This window comes from Neoarius graeffei, chromosome 9, assembly GCF_027579695.1.
Source record: "Neoarius graeffei isolate fNeoGra1 chromosome 9, fNeoGra1.pri, whole genome shotgun sequence".
NCBI classification, from domain to species: Eukaryota; Metazoa; Chordata; class Actinopteri; order Siluriformes; family Ariidae; genus Neoarius; species Neoarius graeffei.
In genome coordinates this window covers 62,011,633-62,036,669 of record NC_083577.1, presented here as the reverse complement: position 1 = coordinate 62,036,669, position 25,037 = coordinate 62,011,633, and the positions used below count along the sequence as shown (strand labels likewise).

At 35.8% G+C, this 25,037-nt stretch overlaps 5 protein-coding genes across 5 annotated transcripts; all 5 read right to left on the bottom strand.

Moving 5' to 3' along the window:
* Positions 1-2,386: 2,386 nt before the first annotated feature.
* Positions 2,387-4,337, bottom strand: hoxd9a (homeobox D9a). Its single transcript, XM_060928801.1, has 2 exons — positions 3,683-4,337; positions 2,387-3,356 (listed from the first exon to the last, which is right to left on the bottom strand). The coding sequence occupies exons 1-2, from the start codon at positions 4,236-4,238 to the stop codon at positions 3,112-3,114; spliced, it is 801 nt and encodes a 266-aa protein (XP_060784784.1). The 5' UTR covers positions 4,239-4,337; the 3' UTR covers positions 2,387-3,111.
* Positions 4,338-6,241: 1,904 nt separating this feature from the next.
* On the bottom strand, positions 6,242-8,753 carry hoxd10a (homeobox D10a). The gene is made up of 2 exons (XM_060928800.1): positions 7,955-8,753; positions 6,242-7,099 (listed from the first exon to the last, which is right to left on the bottom strand). The coding sequence occupies exons 1-2, from the start codon at positions 8,667-8,669 to the stop codon at positions 6,825-6,827; spliced, it is 990 nt and encodes a 329-aa protein (XP_060784783.1). The 5' UTR covers positions 8,670-8,753; the 3' UTR covers positions 6,242-6,824.
* Positions 8,754-13,106: 4,353 nt separating this feature from the next.
* On the bottom strand, positions 13,107-15,778 carry hoxd11a (homeobox D11a). The gene is made up of 2 exons (XM_060928799.1): positions 14,586-15,778; positions 13,107-13,824 (listed from the first exon to the last, which is right to left on the bottom strand). The coding sequence occupies exons 1-2, from the start codon at positions 15,193-15,195 to the stop codon at positions 13,595-13,597; spliced, it is 840 nt and encodes a 279-aa protein (XP_060784782.1). The 5' UTR covers positions 15,196-15,778; the 3' UTR covers positions 13,107-13,594.
* Positions 15,779-18,485: 2,707 nt separating this feature from the next.
* On the bottom strand, positions 18,486-20,295 carry hoxd12a (homeobox D12a). The gene is made up of 2 exons (XM_060928798.1): positions 19,752-20,295; positions 18,486-19,448 (listed from the first exon to the last, which is right to left on the bottom strand). Exons 1-2 carry the CDS (start codon positions 20,287-20,289, stop codon positions 19,210-19,212), a joined length of 777 nt encoding a protein of 258 aa, XP_060784781.1. The 5' UTR covers positions 20,290-20,295; the 3' UTR covers positions 18,486-19,209.
* Positions 20,296-23,216: 2,921 nt separating this feature from the next.
* On the bottom strand, positions 23,217-25,037 carry hoxd13a (homeobox D13a). Its single transcript, XM_060928797.1, has 2 exons — positions 24,359-25,037; positions 23,217-23,948 (listed from the first exon to the last, which is right to left on the bottom strand). The coding sequence occupies exons 1-2, from the start codon at positions 25,035-25,037 to the stop codon at positions 23,698-23,700; spliced, it is 930 nt and encodes a 309-aa protein (XP_060784780.1). The 3' UTR covers positions 23,217-23,697.

Below are 25,037 nucleotides of genomic sequence, written 5' to 3'. Positions count from 1 at the left end.
ACTGAGCCTAAATTTCCAAGTCAGTTCCTGGGGCTCGTATGATCTGTTTGAGGAAACCAAACAATGCCCGCAGTACAAATGCTATCCTATCCATTTCGACTTCAGAGGGAAAAAAACATATTTTAATCACAGTCAAATCTATCTGTATTTTTGTGTTCTGGCATTTGCAGGCATACTTAAATAGGGGTGTGTGGTATCAGCAAAAATAAGGCAATTTAGATGCCCGTGGTGTTTGGGAGTGAGTTTAATGACAGCCAACCTTGAGGGCTCAAACGAGAGAACGTGTGAGAAAGTGGCGCGCGCTGATTTAGTTGCCCGTATCACCACCGCGCGATTTACAGTGGGACTATTGTAGCAGGCTGGCCTCTCGCAGTGTCGTAAAGAGCTTCTGTCTTTTAAACTTATAGTCTCCGTAAAATTTAGAGCGTTGGCCATGGCATGTAATTCCCGCAGATTTCGTATGATAACTTGCAGCTTTCCCTTTATAACGAGAAAAAAAAAATCAGAGAGCCTCTTAGGCCGATAGAAAGGGATATCATCACACCACACCTTGTCCCACAGGAGAAAATGTCTTGTCTGGTCCAGTATGTGCTAAAAGCATCCAACAAAAAAAAGACCTCTTAGGCATTATCCCAGTTTTACTTATGAATGGTTACTGTCAGATAAGTCAAATATCAATTATCGGTATTTGAGAGTTTTATTTGTGCACGTCGCACATATATTTTGCATATTTCCAAAAAAATTTTTTTTAAATGTACTCGTAGTGCGTATTTTGTAAAATTGGTTAAACCATTAGTCACATGACAGCTTAAGATTACTGGATCTAATAACTAATACAGTATTGTCCAAGATGCATGTGAGTTAGGATTTATAGCAGGTTTCCCATTAAAAAAAAAACTGATAAACGGAAGAGTGGGATGTTAAACCACATCATTTAATTTCCATAATGTTATAGTACAAAACATATTGATATGGAAGCTTACTCTGTCAAAAATAGCATCAAGAGCATAACCTTTTACTTAAACAACAGAAAAAGCAGCAGTTATCCTGGAAGTAAACTGTAACTAATAAAATAGGCGAGTTGTAAGAGCCATGCTGTGTACGGGTCGGTATACTGGTAAAAACTGACTCATTAGTATGTGTGATATAGCCTAATTTTATTTTACGCTAATCAGTTCCTGTTATCATCAAACTGTTCATTCAATGAAGAAAAAAAAACCTTGATATACATCTATCTATATAACTTTACATGTTAGTCCTTTTGTGGGTTATTCTGGAATCATCACGTGTGATCATTTCATAACTTTGAATAGACGAGAAAATCCCTTTTAAAATGCATTACTATTTAGTGCTTTATTTTGCGCAGCAGCCTTTTTCCTGAAGTAATGTTCGCAATAAAGATTACTAAGCACGTGGTTTGTATTTATCTGCGCATGCTTCCACAAAAATAACGTTTATAATCAGCACCCTGCATCTATGTTTTCAAAGAACTATATTGCCCTCTAGCGGTAACCATATCCATATTAATACAAAGCTCTATTGAGTGATGCATTGAGCTGCAAAGTTCTCTCTAAATATAGTTAAAATATTTTTGATATCTGATTCGCCTGCGGTGTGCCATGCAGGCTTTGGAGTTTTGAATACAGTATTTAATACTCAATCTATCCATGAAATTACTTCAGCTAATATTTTTAAATTGTCTTGTGAGTGTATACAGATGAATATTTTGATAGCGTTTTTATCTTCTTCCATCACTAAGTAAACACTCGTGCAACCGATTCCTTAACTTCTAGAAATGCGTACACCAATTAATTAAAACTTGAATTTTTGGCAACAGTCAAAGTTAAGTGTTGCAGCCCATGAGTGGAAATGCATTTGGTGAATAAACCTGACTTTCCGTGTGTTTGGGTCGATTTCTTTCAGTCTTACCGGCAGACAATTTATCGACCAGACACCCCGTAGAAAAGTGTCTGCATTTTTGGTTGTCAGCAACAGACGCAAACACCCAGCTAGAAGGTTTTCAAAGCAGAGTGCAATTACTGTCTTAGACCATAAAGTCATTTAGACCAGACGTCTAGTCTTCTCTATGGCTTTATTGGACCCAGTCCCTTCCTGCTCTAAAGTAATTCTAAAGTAAGGTTTGAAAATAAATTGGGGTTCTCTACAACACTGATTTCGCAACGGTTTATTAGGCATAACGAAATCCTGTAGCACTGAACATTTTTTAACATACGAGTAACACACGAATTGTGCAGTCCAAGCATCAACTGTTTATTTCGTTGAACAAATATTCTCAAAAAAAGAAAGAAAAAAAAAACCTTCAGCGGTCTACTCTGGTCCACAATCTAGGCCCCCCCCCCCCCCCCCCCCCCCCCAAAGGAGATTTGCATAAAGTCATGTTAAAGTCTTTAAAATACTTATAAGTGCAGTATTGTCTGAGACAAATAAGCGATATTGAACGCTGTTAAATTACAACACAAATAAGCACCTAATACTTGTTTACACGTTCAGTATATGGACATACATAGATACATTTTTACGTACATTGTAGTGTTAAATGAATCTCTGTCCATAGCCAGCACTCGAACTAGGTAAGACCTTTTAGATCTCAACTAAACTAATCCTCAACAACATTTTGTTACTGAATTAATCCTGCAACAACGGTAAGTCAAAATTGTCTTCGTATTTAGATTTATACCCAAATATACCTACTGAATTAATACTACATGTTGGGTGTTAGCAGCTAGGGAGAGTAGCGTGGCCTATTACTGCTCCATGAATACTGTTCCTCGTCAGTGTACTATTAAGATTTAATTAAGTGTACACTAAAAAAACACAATCAACATTGCATTTAACATAACTAATGTATGTACTTTACCTTCGTGCACAACCATTTGAACATTTGTTTCAAAAATGAACAAATCATAATTATTTTAAGACTCTATACATCCAATCAAAAAAACAAAAATCAGAATGTAAGCTTGTGGGTTTTTTCCATAAAATAATTTGACACACAAAGAACGTAAACCAATGAGGCTCCAACAACCTCGACCTAAACGTAACATATTACTCATATACATAGAGGACACACTGCACTGCCCGCAGTATTATTCACTGAGGCTCCTGACTTCCCCTCTCTCTGTTCATCTTCTTCATTTTCATTCTTCTGTTCTGGAACCAGATCTTCACCTGCCTCTCCGTCAAATTCAGAATTCGTGCAACTTCATAACGGCGATCTCTCGTCAAATACATATTATAAAGAAATTCCTTTTCCAGTTCCAGTGTTTGGTATTTTGTATATGGACATCGTTTCTTTCTCGTTGAACGTGCATGAATCCAGTTTGCTGCTGGGTTGCCTGTGAAAGAATGAATAACCCAATAAATCCAAGGTTACAAAAGCAATAAACAACTGGACAAAGTACATAAACAAAAATAATAAGAAATACAGTTCTTATTTTATTTGCTTGACCTTCATAAGAAATTCACAGTAGCAATAACTGATGGTGTGGATGCTATTATTAGTAAATTCTGTTTTAAATACTGGGTTTACGGCTGCGTGCATTTCTTTGGACCTGCGGTAAGAGTTCAGACACTTTTATTGGTTAGTAAAACCTCCAGCTTTACACACCCTGCTCGTACAGTTCTGACGGTTGTAAATCACAGGGCAATTTCTTTTACTTACTTGGGTCAAGTTGTTGTTGATGATGTTTCTCGTCTTTGGGCTCGCTTTGGTTGGAAATATCGTTGTCAGCCGTATCTTTGGTAGCTTTCTGTACACACTCGGCCAGGGCGCTACAGCTGTAGTCTGGGGCTGCCGGGGTGTCAGGGCCGAACGCAGAGCTCTCAGTCCTTTTCGGCGGTAAAGTTTCCGCTTTTGTCCCGCATTGACGACTACTCGAATGGAAGCCGGAAAAGGAGATATGGTTCGAGATCGGATCTACCCAAGAACGCACATATCTGTTATCTGCACATGCGATGTGGGACTGGTGCACGTACGGATGGTAAATTCCGGACACCGTAGCCGTGGACGGCGGATGAACCGAAGACCAGGACGTCGGGAACACGGCTGTCTTGGGAGCAAAGCTACAGGAGGAGAAATCCGCATTTTCCCCTACACCTGACGGCCTAGCTGCTGCCGAGTGCGGGCTCTGAACATAGCGCGGTCCGTACACGTCCTCCGTCTCGTGTCCCATTATAGAGTCCACATAATAGTTGCTCAGGGTTGAACTGGTCGACATTTTTGGATCCCCTCGTAGTCATATAAAAGGTTACACTGTTACGGAAACCTTGCCTCCGAACAATCATAGTATTTTTGCTGGCTTCATCTTCAGTGATTGGTTACATGAATCACGTGATCATATTTACCAATACAGAGAGTAAATCAATCCGCTGATAACGATATGGTTGATATTGCCCTTTGACTAAACATACAGAGATATATACACACATAATTTTTTAATATTTTTTCTTCAAATAATTGATATAGCGGTATATTTTGTTGTCCACAAATCTTTGCTTTAACGCGCTGCTAATATGGAGGAGGCCCCGGACTAGTTTTTTTTACCTAGCCAGATTAAAACACATTTATTCTACGATCTCTTCTCAACGTTTATGCCTGAATGTCAAATTACACCAGCTGAGTGTAAAATCTTACAAGATCTCGTCATGAGATATATCCTATGCTCCAGCCTTGTAAAGTGGGTTATTTAATAGTGTACTGAGTTTTAAGCCCTCGTAAAATAAATGCAATAACATGCTGTAAAACAACATACCACGTTTCCTGGCGGATTCTCATATTTTACATACGCCCTATATTTTTTTCTAAGTTGAAGACTTGTTTCTAAAATCTCGTAAGTTTCACACAGAACCTAGTATCTGTATGTCGATTGTATTTATTAAAAGAAAGTCATAATGTGTTTATGTCTAACAATAAAAATCTTTATGAGGTGCATTTGGATATGCATTAATGTGCCCTTAATAAAACGGACACTCCGCATTACAAAGTAAAATATGTGACTGTGACTGTATTTAATGGAACACAAATAATTAAACTTCGGTCTATCATCACTCCTCTGATGAAACGCGTTTTGATCACCGTTCAAAATTCTCGCAAGATAGTATATATAAGGTTATACCAATATTGGTCCACTTATAATTAATCTGTCAACACTTTATTTGCCAATAATGTTTTTACTGTTGTAGTGTTGTAGATTTTTATTATTATTATTTAGAAATAGATTCGTAGGCATATTTGAGATTTTCATTTGAGCTGTTGACCTTTGAAGTTAAGCCAATGCAGATAATAACAAAAATACACATCGAAACATAGGCTAAATGTGATTTGTGATTTTGAATGACTGTTGTTGGAATCGTCTATTTAAAGATAATTTGCAGACTAAGCTAAAACATGTACACATGAGAGAGAGAGAGAGAGAGAGAGAGAGAGAGAGAGAGAGAGAGAGAGTCTCTTTCGGCATAATTCAGTTTAAGATAACATATTTGTTTAGCAATATTAACTGTGTTGTGTACTTGATATTGCTTTTATTTTTACCGAATGCAAATTGTTATGTGATCAGCTCGCTAAATATTTCCAAAGTTTATTGTATACTATGAAATACCAACATATTAGTTATAATATTCTTTTGATTGTTTTGGTTTTATGGTGACAGAAACTAGCATTTGATTATATTTGTCGTGTTGAGCTTAACGTATTATTCTAATCCGTTAGAATAATAGCAAAAAACAAACAAACAAACAAAACAAAAAAACAGTGATTATTTTTCAGTAGGATATTGTACATAGATAGATAGATAGATAGATAGATAGATAGATAGATAGATAGATAGATAGATAGATAGATAGATAGATAGATAGATAATATATTAGGTATTATCGTAGTCTAACCACGATTCAACACTTAAACATTTTAAATGGAGTATATAACAATGACAGAAATTATACTTACCAATTTACATAGAAAGACCAAGAGGACAGTAGATTCGTGTCATATTTTAATTCACTGGCGTGTGTGTGTGTGTGTGTGTGTGTGTGTGTGTGTGTGTGTGTGTGTGTGTGTGTGTGTGTGTTTCTAATATTTTAGATGCTTTTTTGTTTGTTGGGGGTTTTGTTGCGTTGTGGTTTTTTTTTGGGGGGGCGTGTTTTTTATCGTGCGATTTATGAAACACTGTTTAAACACAAACTGTTACATTGACAAACTATTTATTACATGATACATGCCACAAACATGCACTAGAGGTACATATTTTAATATTACATATCACATTTACTATACAGAACAATTTAAATGGTAAGATTTCACATAATGTAAAAGTTTTCTTTTTTTTTTCGGAGGAGAAGATGGGAAGCCTACTCTTTGCTTAAAAACAGAAACTGTGCTTCCAGGTCCAAAGTCATGTTTTCAAGGAATTTCAGTGCTGTCCTGTGCGACACTATGTTGTCTCCAATGAAAACAAACACACAACGAATTTGTGTTTTTGTCACGTATCATAATTTAAGACCACTTCATACCCTGTGAAACATAATGGCTATACACAATTCATACTTTTTATAATGATACTTGAATACCATCAAGTAACTACCTATTCTGACGTATAGCAACAATCACAGTATCTGAACGAGAAAAGGAAAAAAATGTCCAATGTTCGACAGCATCATGCTGTAGCATAACCCATCATGAATATATATATATATATATATATATATAAAAGAGAGAGAGAGGAAGAGAGAGAGAGAGAGAGAGAGAGAGAGAGAGAGAGAGAGAGACAGAAGGGCATTTCTTTCAGGGCATGCATTGGTTTCCATGTTCACGAAAAGGTGAGATTTGAATTAAGTTCCCGGATTCGGTTTTCTCTGCTCATCTTCTTCAACTTCATCCTGCGGTTTTGAAACCAAATCTTCACTTGTCTGTCGGTGAGGTTTACGCTTTTACTGATCTCTAGACGGCGCTCTCGAGTCAGGTACATGTTGAATAAAAACTCTTTTTCTAATTCCAAGGTTTGGTGCTTTGTATATGGACATCTCTTTTTCCTACCACTCTTCGCAGTTAACCAGTTGCTTGTCGGTGTATCCGTTTTGCATTCTGGAAAACAAACAGAGTAAACAAACACATGAATAAATAAAATCACTCCATACTGTATGTGCGACCCGTTACCCAGTGCAAATGTCTCAAAAAGTCTCCTAAAACATCAATAAATAAGATTTACTATATGTAACCTGTAATAATTACAGAAATTTACAACGAATATTAAAGTCACCCTTCATTCTGTCTCATGTTTTATTCAGCTATTCGTTTGCATAACAAGTAGGACAATGACCTTAAGATGTAATATATTCTATAGCAAAGGTAGATTTTGGCCAAGGTTAGCCTACGCATATCACAAAGACATTAATTCCTAAGTGTATATATATATATATATATAATATATATATATATATATATATATATATATATATATATATATACCTTTATTTAACAGTTTTTACACAGGTCAGTGGTATTATTATTATTATTATTATTATTATTATTATTATTATTAAAACAAGTTCTGCAAATATGAAAATGACTTTACCAGTTTTATGTTGCCAGGTAATTATAAAAACTGAAAAAAATGTATATCTTGTACAAATTATCAATAAAATATATCTTTGTGATGTAAAGATATGACTACACTTTTAAGTTGAAAGAAAGAAAGAAAGAAAGAAAGAAAGAAAGAAAGAAAGAAAGAAAGAAAGCTTTAAAGGGACCGCAACAAAAGGTAGGCTATTTAATGTTAGCGCGCGGCACCGTTTCCTGTAAAGTCTTTTACTGCAACCCGAGTAAGCCTCTCATTAAACATTACGACTTTCGGGGTTGTTTGTGTTTTATATTGGGTTTTATGATGCTGGAGCGTTCGTATTACAGCCCAACGCGATTAAATCTTTTTATTGTACCCACCTTTCGCTTCCTTGTGTGGCAATTCCGGGCTGGAGACAGGCGCCTCGGCAGTGTTGCTCTTCTCCTCCTGAGAGCTCGCCGTGTTGTCGGGTCTCGGGCTGCGCGTCTCCTCCTCCTCAATGTCCGGCACCTTTTTTTCCGCTTCGACAAAGGACGCAGAGTGCGGCTTAGGAGTTAGCCGGTTCAGCTGAATCAACGTGTTCGGAGTGCTGCTCTCCTGGCTATAGTCCTGGCTTTTAGCAGTCGTGTACGTTTGGCTCAGTCTGAAATAACCCGGGACCGGAATTTCTGGACCGTCCACCGTACACGCCTCGGAGATCAGATTGGAATACGCGGGCATCTCGGACGAGCTGACCTTTGCTCTCTTGTCGGAGTACATGCAGCAGTTGCTCTCTTCTTTTATATTCTGGGAAAATGTACAATTGGGCATCTGATTAGACGCTTGCTCTATTCGACAAGATCTGTTCGGATCTACCCAGTTATCAAGCTGAGGTATGTACGAGTGCACGTTCATGCCAATATTTTGGTGGTTTAGTTCCCCCCGTTTGCCAAGAGACGGCAAGAGTCCACAGGTTTGCATTCCATAACTTCCCAGTTCTGCACTGGATGGCATATACATGTTGCTGCTGGAATAGAAATTGTCTGTTCTGCAGGCCCCAATTAAAGAATCTACCAAAAACGTATTAGCAGTGGGAGAGCTGTTGGGATAGGACATTTTGGAGAGATTTTTAAAGAAGAGAGAGATGTCCTTTGTAAGCTGACATATCTAGCAAAACAATCCCGCGTAAGCCGGAGGGTCTCTCTGCAACCACATGACAATCTCACCAATGAAATTTGAAAATGGCCTTGAGACGCAGGCTCTTCTCTGTCACGTGTGCGCACCGACACAGGATTCGGAGCTTCGGACGTGGTCAACAGCGACACCTAGAACACGGACTTGAAATTGGTTTCAAGACAGACAAAGACGAAGGCTGCAGTTTTAAACAATTCTATCTGCTCTTCATGTATAATAAAGAAAATGCAAAAAAAATGTGTACAGATATGATTTGTACTGAGATGTATTGAGCAAACTTTGCATTTCTTTGGCATGTGAACTCCTTCAAATACATGTTAAATACATATTATTTGCTATACTTTATAAAACGCAGGATATTGTACGGGTAGTGGACAGGGAATAGATATGGGCTGTTTCCTAAATGATTACATTTTTTAGAGAATCGAATATGCTATAACTTACACTTGTTCCGTGAATAGGATGTTAATTTTATTTTACATTTTCATACATATTTCCTTTGGTTATCGTGCATGTTTGCGTTTGCTAATTTTATATATTCATGTGCAAAATACACCTGCGACCTCTGTTTCCCATGCCCTTCTTCTGGAAGTCTTTTGTGGAATTATAGGCCTGCTTCAAAGAATATCCCCTTTTCAGAACTGAATCAGTTACTAATTTCTGAGAGGAATCAGCACCTCCATCACTACCACTTCAAACAACAGCAACAACAATAACGACAGCGACAACTACAACAGCAGCAATAACAAAAAAAAAAAGGACTTGATTTGGATGCAATAATTGTGTCTAATTATAAAACAAATGTTATGCTGCTCTTTTGGTTTATTTATTTTGTCCTGCCAAAAACATAAAAAAAAAATCATTACTAAATCTGGAAATGGTATGTGTAATTGAACTTTAAACTGAGTCGTTGCATATTATGATAACTTAATCCTAAGAATTTGGTGCATAATAATTATTAAGTTATTAAATAATTAATAAATATTTTTGTCACATTAGCTTATTTTGCTTTAAATGTCGCTTGTACATTCAAGCCGTTTCTTCCCCCCAAGGCACATGAATGGCAAATGCTCTAGTGTTATTTATGTATCATTGTGATGTGATGCATGTTCAAGTTTAACAGTTATCAGTTAACCATAATAAAATGCTTGAATTGTCACAGGGGTGGAGAGAAATCATGTACATATTTAACACTGGGTCTATTTCATGGCCTTTTTTAAAAGTGCATTTATAATATATTTTATTTTCTTAAATATGATTAAATTATTAAAGTATGTTAGGTAAACTAGCATAAGTATTTGTTACGTTTGAAATATTTTGATACATATACACTGTCAATATGCTTATATCACAGTTAATAATATCTAAAGAATGTTGACCATGTCTACATGCAGGGCCGTATTGAATAACAAAGCAAAAGGGGGAAAAATGCATACAAATTTAACGTTTTATTTTTCCCTTTTATATTATTTTTTGTTATTTGTTTGCTAACTTTATAAGAAACATCTGTTACTCTTTTTCTTGACAAAAATTTCAGGCACATTTAAAGTAAACTAGAATCCTGCTGTTTTTTTTCTTTGAAGACCTTTATACTTAAAAAAAAAACTAATACACACACACACACACACACACACACACATACACACACACACATATATATATATATATATATATATATATATATATATATATATATATATATATATATATATATATATATATATAATTTGTATAATATTTTGTTGTGTGTGCAACAATGCTGTAATTTTAGACAATACATCGCATAGTTATGCAGTTTTCTCTGTTTTCAAATAAACTAATAGACTTAATAGTATAATAGATAAAGATCTGAAAACCACTGACAAACATTCCTTAAACTGAAAGTGGCATTATATATAATATAATGTGTGTGTATATATATATATATATATATATATATATATATATATATATAATACTAGTCAAAATTTTAATATGGTAAAATAACTTTCCAGTCTTTTTTTATTTATTGTGAAACTAAAGTCCGATTATTATTATTATTATTATTATTATTATTATTATTATTATTATTATTATTATTATTATTAATAATTTGCATTAGACTGTCTGTAAATCGAATTTTGATTCAAATAATATACACGATATTTCAAATATTTATTTTGTTTATTTTGATTCCTCTGAATCATGAGTACAAACAACGAGAACAATCTGTACCCGGTTAATTTCATCAAATAAATAAATCAAATATTTACTGACCAATTAAAAATAAAAATTACTTGAACACACACACACACACACACACACACACACACACACACACACACACACACACACACACACACACACTTTTCTAACAGCGATGAGCAAACTTCCTAAACTAAAATGCTTATGATGTGTTGTTATATATGCAATACCATATAAATTACTTTCACCTTAAAACCTGAAATATTGTCACACTATTTTAAAATGCAGATTGGAATCTCAGACACTCAGAAACTTCAGATATAAATGGCTTTCTCCCAAGATCACAGTCATTGTTACATACTGAACACAATGCACAGTGCTTCGGCCTTCTCCAAAACTGTTGTTAGTGTGCCCCCACGTGGCCACTGACTATACTAACGTCAAAAGCGAGTAAGAAAGAATCAAATTATAATTTTACAAATTTGGCCAAAATGAGAACCTCACATATAGCTTCAATGTTAACATTAACATTTATGCATTTGTCTAACATAATTTCATTATGATGTCTAGACAGTGTTTGCATATGTGTAACCACTCTAGGAACCACGATTATATCTTGTTATATCATGCCTTGAACAATCTATTTAGAAAACCAGAGATATAACAGGTAGAACTATATAGGATCTTAAGATATTGTTAGAATAAAACAGTCTTTTGTTTCCCTCCAAAAATCCATAAAAACAAATACATATAATATTTCAGTTTACTCCACAGTATTGTCCGCAAATGACTGAATAAATAAACGAATATGTAGGACTAATTAATTAAAGAAACAAAAAAAGATGTTCCTGTTGGAAATATTCTCGAAACTATATATCTGGCCGATATATTTATAATACACCCACTTGCGAACATGAGCCTTTGTTATTGTAACATAATGAGAATACGATCTATCTATCTATCTATCTATCTTACAATTTGGTTTAGGTCTTATTCTGTAGGAAGCTTGTCTTTAAAAAAAACGCCTTGTCTTAAAAAATGCCTAAAAAAGCAAAAGCTTTCTTTTCGTGTACATTATTTTGGCCAGAAAGCAAAACCTGGCGGGTATAGTAGGCCTACTGATTTTTTTTTTCTCGCATGGGTGTAACGCATTAGTTCTCAATGCGTATTTTTTGTCTTTAAGGCAGTTTAATTGTTTGTGAAATGTTTGCAAAAAAAAGTTAATACATACACATCTATGTTTGTATCATTTTATTTATTTATTTATTTATTTATCAGAGACCCTTGCTCTGTAGACCGTGTAGCAGGCTGAGGAATGCTGCTCTTGCCTGGAAGGAAGCGTAGTGCGTCGCAGCCATGTTGGCTCATGCTGCAGTGTTTTATTTCTTGGAGGGCGTAGTTTCTCGACGAGAACAACGAAACGGCGGCTATATTTTACAAACGGGTTAAGGGTGGTAACCTTGACATTACGGAAGTTCAAACCGGATTTTCATATTTGAATCCACGTTTTCTACACTTACCCATTAAAGAGTATAAGATCCCCATGATGTCAACATTCAAGTTTTGCCTTTGACACCAATGTCACGACTGCAACAATGGCTCAGTGTCTCGAAAATGACCAAATTTAGTGTCCAGTTTACATCTGCGTTATTGGATCATTTTGAGAATGCTACTTTCTATGTAAATCTATAGGTCTTATGCACATTCACTTCCCATTCTAGAAAAGAACACATACAATGCCCAGGGTTTAGGGCTAACGTCACATTTGGACTGGCCAGAGGGTACAATAGCCCCCAATTTAGACCTTTACAGCTAGACTTTATTGAACTGTCTAGACGCGGTTCAAGGTTTGGTAAACACCCTTAGTGTAAAAGAACAAAAAAATAGAGGTGTCTGGCCTTACTTAGGCCTATATAGGTTTTCACGCGTGATGATTTTGTTTCTGTACCCATAAAGCATCGACAGACTGAACTAAAACTATTATATACCATTAAAATGGTCGAAATGTAAAGGAGTTTATTTAAAGAATATGCTTAGAAATTTACATGCATATTTCTGCTTTTAATATGCTTGAAACGCTTTAAAAAACAAATATATGTAATAAAATGATACCAAGCGCATTCTCATTCAAAATACTTGCTATTACTTAAAAGAAGTTCAAAGAATTGTGGAATATTCATATTTATTTACTACACCAATACACAGCATGCTACCGAAACAAATGCATACACAATTCTACATTAATGGAAACACGCATTGATTACTGTAATCAAAATTTGTTTTGCTTACTGCAATTGTAGTGACTTACGTAGCCTTGTACCATGAAAATTGCAATAAATAAAATAATAATAATAATAAAAAAAGATACAACACGATTACGTTTCTGTAGCAATCACAATGAAACAATAGAACATGAAAAGATTGTCGACCGTTCGGTACCATTCTTTTTTGTTTGCGTGTTGTGGATATAATTTTCACAGAGGTAAGAGTTCATTGTTTTAATAGGCTACCAAAATTTTTGCATAGTTAAAAGTATACATCAGACCTAACAGTTTAGCTTGCGTATCTGTTTCGGTTGAATGCATAATGTCCCAATAACATACATAATCATGACTCGGTTAAAGCCATGAACGTGGTCTGCTAAAATAGACAATCTGTTGATTTCAGAATAAAGGGTTTCCAGTGAAGTACTGGAGACGATCTCGGTTGAGTTTTTTTTCTTTCATCCTTCTGTTCTGGAACCAGATCTTCACTTGTCGGTCTGTAAGGTTTAGCATTCTTGACAACTGGAGGCGCTTCTCTTTATTTATGTACACGTTGAAAAAGAATTCTCGTTCAAGTTCCCGGATCTGATATTTTGAATATGGGCACCTCTTTTTTCTGGACTTTGTACCTACAAAAAGAAACATAGCTTAGTTAACAATACAATTAAAATGTGACTGTGCTTAACTTAGTTATACAACCACTTGCACAACTGGCAGAAATTTAACACATTAAGATCACCTGAAAAGCTGGACGTTTTGTGCAATGCCCTTAAAGAACTCAACAAACTTTTTTTTTAAATATACAGATACACGTTTTCTGATTTCCTTTATGGTCAGTCTAACACCAGATGGACACATACACAACAAAGTAACGACCGAAGAAACCCACAGACAAGTGAAAACTCGCTCAAATTGCGCGGACACGAACATGTGGGTGCGCGCGCACACAAAAGCAAACCTAAGCTATTTATTTCTTGTTGTTTCTACGAATAGCGTGTAACTTTATTAAAACGTGTCTGGTTCATCCAGTATTCTATTAAACCTACTTAGCTAAGTCTTACAAACTCATGAAACACGGAAGTCCAGAAATAGACACGGGTTTAGTTGCAGCACTAAATGCACTTCACTGGTCCGATAGGGTAAATGACAATAACTGGAGTCATCTATATATATGTATATCAGGTTGTAATTAATTTCAGAAATACACATCTCACCACTACCATTGCTATATTCTCCCAGAACTGCTTTCCCATCATAAAGATTGTTTTACAACAGCAAGGCAAGTCGTATCGGGTATGTAAAAACCTTTGCATGCTTATAAAGCTGCACATAAAACCGAACCGACAAAGTGGTCTAGCAGCTTTAAGTACCGTTTAATGTGTGTACCTACTTGAACCGTTGTTCTTCCCCTCTTGTTCGCATGTTGGTAGTGGAGATTCTTCCTCTGTGGTTTCAGTGTCTCTTTTCGTCTGATCCGCGCTATCTGAGGACACTTTATTACATGGTGCATCTCCGGGGACAGTAGGCTCAGTCTTTTGTCTGGAGGACTCAGGGTTGGGCTTTCCAGCGTTAACACTTTCGAAAAATTGGTCAAAACCTTGAGGAAGTACTCCGTTTCGGCCGACGTTGGTGAAAAAATTGCACGCGGAGTTCGTGCCGCCGTGATGGCTATACACAGACTCGTTTTTAAATATCATTTCCGCCCTGTTTGATGACTGGAGCAGATCTCGGTGCATTATCTCGTCCGTTGAATAGTAGGAAGCGTAATTGCCCCTGTAATGCCATTTGCTCGGGTGATCCAGTCCATAGTCTCTGAAAGCCACTTCTCGAACAGGTTGGACTTGAGCTATATTGGAAGAGTATGGGAAATTAACTTGACACGATGTGGACTGCGGTAAAAACGACGACACAGTCGAGAAATCAGGCGCCGAGACATAGTACGTGCAGTTCGGTAAATACATATTGGACGCGCAGTTACCGCGATCATCGTAGTCCGTCATCTCTCGGTTTAGCGTTAGAGAGCACGAACAGGCAACTCGACTGTGTTAAACTTTGTACATCTATTGCACCATAGGCGTGTGGACAGGAGTCGTGAGGGAGAAAAAAAATCGGAAACGTAGGCTGACGTGCAATTCATCTTGATCGATTCTTGAGGTAATTGTGTCATGTGATCCGGTAAAGAAATTACCATATATCAATATCAGTCATTAGGAACTGTCTCGAGCAGCTCATAGGCAAAAGCACACGGCAAATTATTGGTTGCCTGCATCTTCTGAAACTCCCCATGTGCACAAACAAGGCATTTGTAAACTAAACAATCGCTGAAGTGCTACATGACCAAAGACACTTTGTTCCAGACTAACCATTACAGATTACAACAAATTAAAAACATTTTGGTCAGATTATTGCGTTTGCATTGCTGACAATTCAATAAGCTTCAATTTCGTGACTTTTAGGACTATCTAGTTTGTCTTTTCCCAGGTATCCACACCTTATACTTGACTTTTATAAACATGATAATATTTTTTTGATCCTTCGATCCTTTAAATTAACATCGCCTAGGATCGATATGATTTTAATCCAAACTTTCCCAACAATTACAGGAGTCTCTGTGTGCTCTCCTGCATCTCTTTTTTTCGCATCGGGCGTTGGGTTTAAGATCAGTTCACAATACATTATTATTCTAACAATTTGGTTTTAGAAAGCAGTTTTATGAAAACGCTTAAAGACGGAAGCAGACGACTTGTTTACAGTTATTTACTTTTTTACAAATCATTATTAAATATATGTTCTCTTAAAGTTTCTAAGGGAAGAAAGAAGAGGTGTTTTGTTTTCACATGGCAAACTTTAGCTTATTCCTACAACCAAGTTGTAAAAAATACTAAGTGTATAGCCTACATCGCCGAAGAATATACTACTACTACTATTACTACTACTAATACCAATACTTATACTACTTATTATAATTGTAGTAGTAACAATAGTAATATAAATGCTGCATCTGAGTTGAACTTACTTTAGAGTTTTAGTAGCAAATCCAAGCTCCTCTGCTGAATAGTTTTTGTCGAAAGTTACATCGTAGCAATTAAACAGAAAAAAATGTCCTGAAACAGGAGCTCTACCGGACTCACACTGCCAAGTCCAAAACAACTATTCTGGCTTTGAACGTCTGAGGCCTGAAAGGCAGCCGGCAATCTACAATAACCGTCAGCACTTAAATCATTTTATTGCTCAGACAAAAGGATGAGCCCTGGTTTTACTGTCTTGTAAGTGAGCTGTGTGGATGTATTTGTTGACTATGGAGCCAAGAAAAGCAAAACGTGTTATTGGAATATTTCATACAAATGCTAATATTATCACAAGTTACAAAATGTCTAAAATGTTTTATTAGTTAAAAAAGGTTTGTCACTCAATATGTTGCTGAATCCATATTAAATCGTACAGTTACCTTTGTTGCTATTTAGTTTATTTAATTTATCTCAACTCGGATTCTATGAAAGCCTAGTCGTGATTGAGCTTTCTTGTAAATTTTCAAGCAAGATAAATCACGTGCTTAACAAAAGAAAATATATTACATATATACATTTTACAAGGATAAAGCGGCTACAGGTAATGAGATGAGAGATGAGATATAAATTTTACATGTATATAAGTATATATTACATATATACATTTACTTTCATTAAGAATTGGGGAAAAAAGTGAGAATTCAAGCTAAGGAAGCTACGGCTACCTATTAAAAAAAAAAAAAAAAAAATATATATATATATATATATATATATATATATATATATATATATATATATATATATATATATATATATATATATATATATATATATATATATAAACAAACATCATCAGTATGACTATTTACTTGCACAGAACGATGTTGATTATGGTCTAATTCTCTCATAAGATGTTAAATTATATTCACCACAGTTTTGGTGTTAAGGAGAACCGAATGTAACGGCGCCTAATTCAACCGATTGTGAAATAAATCACAAATAAAATAAAGAAATAATAAGTAAACTAAATGAATAATAAAACAAAATGCATAACATCACAATGACAGATGTTTGACCTTTAGAATTATTCAAATGAATGCAGATTCACTGCACTAAGCTCTCGTATTCAATTTACTTTTCTTTTCTGATTTCTTAGTGTAAACGCGCTGCTGCTACTACTACTAAATACTACTACTACTTAATAATAATAATAATAATAATAATAATAATAATAATAATAATAATAATAATAATAATGATGATGATGATGATGATGTATGAAATAAAGTTGTTAAATAACTAATCAACAATGTATTTTTTTGAAATAATGTGTGTCTTTGTGTGGCTTTGCTGCAAGGCTGAAGACTAACTTGACCTTAACTTTGTTATGGCGTCCCCGTATCTGGTGCGCGCCAGCAGAGACTTTGTCTCGCTCCATTCGCTTAAAGAATAAATTAATAAATTATATTCATCTTGGTTATTTTAAACCTTTTAGGTTGTCCATCTAGGAGAACAGCTCAGTTTCATTAACGTTGCATCTAGGCCTATATTTATATCAGACTAGTATTAGTTAATATTAAAGAAAAAAGGACATATTCTTCCGACATCATTAAACTGATGCTGAAGTATGAGTCTGAAAGCGGATTCATATACAAAGTAAAATGTGCGTAGATTCACTGAATATATTAAAATATGCTCGTTTTGGCCTATTAATCTAAAAAATAATTTCTTCTTTTCTTACAAGTTCGAGATTAATTTGGCCTATTCTAATATAACAAATATCAAAATACGTCTACATTCACATGTACACGATTTGATACTCTACAAATAACACACTGTGCACATTTTCCCCCCTATAGCCTTCTGGCCAATCAAAACCTAATGAAATTTCTCATACTGCACTCATGTAACATAATACTAATATATAAGGCCATTAAAGTATATAAACTGAATATTCACACCAGTTTGATCCAAACAAGACAAAAGATCACTAGACTTAAAAGACTAGACGATATTATCATATTGGATAATATGGTATTGACTTTAGAAGATATATATATTTTTAATCGCTTAAAAGTATTACCATAAAAAGGCCTAGTTTAGATGGATCAAACACACACACACACACACACACACACACACACACACACACACACACACACACACAATGTATGTTTTAGATTAATGTATTACAAAAACAAAATAATTAATTTAAATTATATATCCCACTCTGAAGTTATAATTATATATCCCACTCGTATTAAAATTTTCGACAACAAAAGTAGCCTATATGTGCAGTCTGTTTAATGTTAGGATACATTGACCCTCTATACAATGTCAGCTCTCTGATAAAAGGTAAATTACCTTTTGTGATCATTTGTGTGAGGACAACTGGTTATTACCCAGACTAGGAATTAACCTGACTGTTTACTTACAAACCTGAGCTTGTACTCATCAAGCTGACGCTCTCCCTCCAGTTCAAGGTTTTTCATTAGAAAACACACACACACACACACACACACACACACACACACACACACACACACACACACACACACACACACACAAAAGAAACTCCAAGTACACACACCTATTTCCTGGGTTTACAATGCAGGGGACAGCTTACATTACAATTTAAATAGGCAAAATCTTTGGATAAATCAAGACAGAAACACAACAGATGATGCATATTGATACATGACATTACAGACAATGTTGCATTTTAAGTTTACTTTTAATTAAGTGCGTCCTGTAAAATGTTTTTTTGTTGTCGCTTGCGTCAAAAACCTATGGTGGGGACTATTTTTTTTTTTTTACATTTATTCGCGTGATCAGCTAGACTATAGACCAGAATTTGCCGTAAATAAATATTGTAAATTTTGTCGATTTCTCGTATCCTTAAAAATACAAGTGTATTAATTTTCTTAAATCACTTGGAAAATCATTGTCAAGGCGAGGAGCAACTTGTACTCTGTGGTCACCAATAAGAGAAACACTGATTTTTCTTCAGTGCACAGAGAAAGCATGCTCGCGCATTAATAAACGTTTCTTTTTCATTCTCCGGTTTTGAAACCAGATTTTTACTTGTTGATCACTCAAGTCCAGTCTGTCCGACAGCTCTTTCCGTTTCTGTCGGTTTATGAATTCGTTCATCATAAATTCATTCTCAAGTTCAGCCAGCTGTGGCTTCGTGTAAGGTTTCCTCTTCTTTCTGGCTCTCACTTGTGCAGGACACCAAGGCAATCCTAGAAAAAAAAAAGGCATCAGTAGTTTTCGTTTTCCTACGTTTTAAACTGTTTATGAACACACTTAATTCTCAATATTTTCATATCACGTGTTGCTCTTGGGAACAAGATGTTTAATATATGTAATAGGGCATATATAAACCAAAGCAATGTTCTAAACGAAAAGTTCTAATTAAAAGTCATATTTAAATGAAAAGGCCCACAGAACAAGCATCTTGGTGCAGCTTGTTTCATACATGTTAAAGAATAATCTGATATAGACAGACCATAACTCCAATACCAGTTAAAGAAGTAGTTGCATACCGTTTGTAAAAGCTGCACTGGTGTTCTGAGAACTCGATGTGGGCTGTACGGGGGCAGTGGAGTGTGCAAGCTGTTCAGTGCCATTGATTATTGCATGGCTGTTGGAATTCACTCCAGTCTGTGCCATCGTGTTTTGCAACCGTTTGTCCAAGTCTGAAAAGTCACATTTGCTAAAGCTGCCAGTTCCTGTTATCCCATGCTCACCGGTAAACGCTGTCGTATGTTTGTCCGGCAACTCTGCTTTGGGGTTTGCATCTTGGACGTAGTATTTACAGGAGTCTCCTTTGCTATGGCCAGTCACAGCCACAGAGTTGGTAATAAACGGTTGAGAATAGTTAAAGGCGAGGCTCTGTGGCGAGCTTGTACACGAATTTGGGGAAGTCCACGGGAGTGAACACACCTCTCTCCTGCCGTAGAGCTGCGCGAGTCCGGACGGATGGGCGCCATTGGGCCAGCTGGAAAAAGGCAAGGTATCCGCAGCTGGATAATTCAACATCGGACTAACATAGCCAGAACTAAGAAAATTGTGCTCACACATTTCTGAACAGCTCACCCACGCAATTCTTACAAGCGATTTTTATTTTACCCCTAAAAGAATAAAACTCAGTAATTGTTGATTTGTTAATGCACAGTCACGTGATATGCAAACCAACAGCGTCCGGCCCCGCCCCCGCCCCAGCTCACTGCCTAACATAATACACAAGCTACGTCTTTTTAGGAAAAGCCTTTAAACAGGCAATTGGTTGTCGTTTCTTTTCTATATAAATATTGTTTAACATAACTAAATTGTGGCTTTTAAATTATGTTTTCTTAGTAAGTTTTAAAGAAAAAAAAGGTTTAATTACAACGTATTATGTGTCAATAACATTAAAAGCAATATAGCCTGTGACTGTAAATTGCTTATACGATTATATAATTTAACGCAGAAGTTAAGTCTTACTAATATTTTATTACATTTTTACTAGTATAAGCTTACTGATTAATAATTGCTCCCCCCCATCCGATTTACTTTAACACAAATCCTGATCTTTTTGAATAAACAAGAACTGTAGTTAAAACCTGCGAATTATCATAATACATACGTATTCTCTATAATTTTGTAATATATTGTTCAATTATAATTATGTGTGTTGTTTTCATTTTTTAATATTCAGTTTCCGTTCAGTCTTATATGTCGGCTACTATAAATGCAAACAAATTCCTAAGATTAAACTGGCTAAATGCTAAATAAAATAAAACACAAATTTAACAAAATAAAACGACGTGCTTCTGTACCTTCTTCTTCATTATTATTATTGAGGTGTAAAACATCGTGTTTGCTGTACTAGATTATTTAGGGCCCTAAAATGTTGAAAACGACGCTTAAGGCTATTTTCCTAAGTGTCTTGTCCTCTAGTTTTATCACGCAGTTTTTTCAGAGGCTTCAAATATGTTTATTTCTCTATCTACAGACATTTAGCATATTTCTGTTGTTCCACAGACCTATGTGACGAGTGTATTTTATTAACCTATAAACGTGCATTGAAAACAAAAGCTAAGTCAACTAAAGATATGGCTACAGGCCTAAAATAAAGACGTTTTAATCTTTCATGTTTTAATTTTTCATCAGCTTATTTTCTTTCTTTTTTGGGGGTTAGTTAAATCCATTATTAACCTTATAGGAAATTACACTTATCAGTAAAACAGGTCTCAGTTTAATACTAAATTTTTAGCACGGCTTTCCTCTCAAAATATTATTGCACTATAATCACACGGTATGTTGTCGAGGACGATTTATTTGTGAAAATGCCTAATTATTCCTTATACATTTTGTACTGAATCTAAGATTGAATTGAAAATGATTTTCAATGTCAGAATTATTTACAAATATTAACACAATAATGGTCTTACCAAGTGTACATATTTTATTTTCCAGAGTCCTGAATACTCAATCCATTTGAAATATCTAATATAATGATGTCATGTCCAGTGTCATAGACTACTACCTAATTTATATTTTAAGTATTTGAAACAGCGAAACGTATTTAGGCCAATGTGATTGGAAAACCTTAATCAACAAATTCAAGTATTTTCAGCAATTTCTGATAAAATATGAATGACCGAGCAAGATTTTTACTTGGACACTGCACCAATAGATGTTAAATTAAGCATCTAATATGCTAATATTAAGGACGATAACGAAATATTTAAATGGATTTTTTTTTTTTTGTCTTACCTCGGGTAGCTTTTTCCAAACGTTACAAATTATTGCCTAGCAAGAGCAGTCTGAATGAATCGTAAACACGACGGAAAGAGAAGAGACGGTTCAGCCTCCCAAGCTTTACGAGTTTAGCAATTACACAAAAACCATTAAAACAAGACTCCTTTCGTATGCTCGACATTCCGAAGAGTGGTACGTTATGGTATTTATTTAATGGAAAACGAGTCAGATTCACTGACAATACAAAAACTCAGTTCAAGGTCAAAGTCCAGACATATATTTAGCAAAAACAAGTCCAAGTGCATTTAATCGCAAGCTTGTTTTGTACATACAGTCCGAGTTGCCTTTTAAATGAAATTTGTATAGTTCATGCTGGACACAGGGAAATACAGTTTTATTGCTTTTGTTGACGATGTTAATTGACAGATATAAAGGAAACTAATATTTTTGGCAATAGTTTAGATCCGCTGTTAGGAACTTTCCATACATTTTGGGTAATTTTGGTTTGTAAGTGGGAATTCTCATTTCCTTAATGCAAAGCCCCTTGGCCCCTTTATTAAAATTAATCTTCGAATGGCATTTTCGTTCAACCACTACTAAGCTGTAATTACGCTACATGGCCAGTAGATGGAAACAAACTTCCACAAATTGAAGCGCTTTCGGTAGTTAAGACACTCAGACATTTCAGTCAAGGTCGCCGCTGAGAATGCGTGTCAAGGTCAACGGTAAAGCCAAGACTCGCTATCTGAGTAGAAGATTTGGAAAAAGTATCCGAGAACGCAGGGGATTTTAGCAGCAAAACGAATTAAGTGTACCTAGAAAGTAGTTTAGGGAGAAAGAATTCCTGTCAAAGACCCTGTTGCTTTTTAAATTCAGAAATTCTCTGACATGTGAACAATTATAAAAGTGAATGACTTTAAAAACACACAACTGTTTAAAAACATGCTAACCTTAACACGAGTTTCCCTCTGTAGCCCACCAAATTATAACAATTGCAACAGGCAATTATTTATATTACGAATAATACGAGTCTCTCAACTTCACTCCTGGTGGGTCAACGTCCAAACACACTCGATCCAACTCAAATCCTCCATGAATTAAATCTGGCCTGTTCGAAGCAGGTAAAACTTGAAGTCATGTTAATGTCAATGACTCCTCAAGACGGACAGTACCATGTACACCAATGCCAAATTCAGACACACAAAGCGGGGGAAAAAGAAAACCCCACACACTGAACTTCCAAATCACTGCAAATACGTCATTTATTGTTTTGTTTCATGTTTTACAAAATAAAGACAAAATCACAAACACTTCCGTTGTACACATGGTTGAAACCAGTACTGCATGTTGTTGCAATATCAGTTTCTTTTTAAATATCATTCCGCATGGGTTCAAGATCTTCAAGTGCATGCATTCTTGTTTTATATGTCAACAGAATCAATCATTCCCGTTGAAGCAAGTCAGTGTTAACACCTGTATAAAGAAAACTGAAGTGTAGGCCTATACTATATAACGAAACGGGACTGGCCTTACAATAGAATAAAATATCGTAAGATTAATATATTATACCCTTGAAATTATGTGTCTGAAACAATAGTAGTGCTTGCAGAATAAAATTATTCAGTAATATATTTAAAGTTGTTAAAATGGATACACCGATAAAACAGCACATTAGGACATTTCTATAAATAAGGATCTTCAGGCCATTAAAAGACATTGAGTATAAAATTAGTTTGTGGTATTCCATTAAAAAGATTGAAAGTCTTTAGACATTTTTGAAATTATTTTCTTGTCCTTGACACGGCGATTCTGAAACCATATAGTGACTTGTCTCTCTGACAGGTTAGTGGAGGAGGCTATCCGTCGTCGTCTCTCTTTGGTAATAAACTTTGTAATGGTGTACTCGTGCTCGAGCTCCTTCAGCTGCAGTTTCGTATATGGAACCCGCTTCTTCCTCCCGAGCCGAAGAAAAGGGCCGGTATCAGGCGCCGCGTCTTCTGCAAATATATACTAAATACAGTAGCCTACTACTAATAAAATATAACGTTTCATAATTCTGACCATTTTAATTATACATAATATATAAACATGTATGCATGTTAGTTATTGTATATAGAATTTACACATCTATAATTCCAGGGTGCAACTGTAATATGCTTCTATACTTCGGAAACAAATGGAAAGTCTGGATATATTCTAAATATTTCGGAGTGATAAGCAAACTGTATCCATATGGTCTAAAGCAGTTTGTTGCTTCTCACAAATATATGACAGTGAAACTTGCCTATATCGAATATATTCACTGCATTCACTCAACATTTTCAAATATGCAGCGATCATTACTAGGAGTGCTAGATCTTTATAGGCATAAAGGGATGTGAAAAGTGACTTATAGTATACATCTTACCCGTTGGTGACGATTTCCAGATATGCGGGCTGGCCGTTTGCTCTTTCGGACTATAAATTTGGTTGCTCCAACTGGTCGACCAGCTCCAAGGCTCGTAGTCCTCCATTACGAAAGGATTTTTGTGATCTCTGGTCCTGGAGCGCTGAATTATAGGGACATCAATATACCCAGGGATCCTACAGGGTCCTGCATAGCCCTGGTACACACCAACCTCCCGAAGCCGGGTCGGACCTTCACCGCAGTGTATTGCGGCTCTACTGAAATCCACCATATCTTGTTTATCAGCAAAGTGTCCATATACTTTCCCATCAACGCTGTGGTGGTTCATAACTCGTTGCTGAAACACAGCGCTTGGGGGAGCTTTGCAACTGTAGAAACCGTTGGCAAAGCGGCACCCAAAAGTAACTTGCGAGTTGGTAGAAAAGCCTGCGTTGGGAAAGGATCCGTAAGGAGAAAGAGGCTCGGGGCTCAGAGAGCTCGGTGTGTCCGACAGCAAATAAGACGAAGATCGACTCGAGTGCGCTCCAAACGCAGATGTGTAAAAACTTCTATCGGCTTTCTCCCCACCTAGCTCCTGCCGCTCCATATTTATATCACAACCAACACAGTGAGCCTGACAGTAATTAAAACCATCCTCCTGCGTTAACCCAGTGCAGTCAAGTAAAGTTTGGCAAAACAT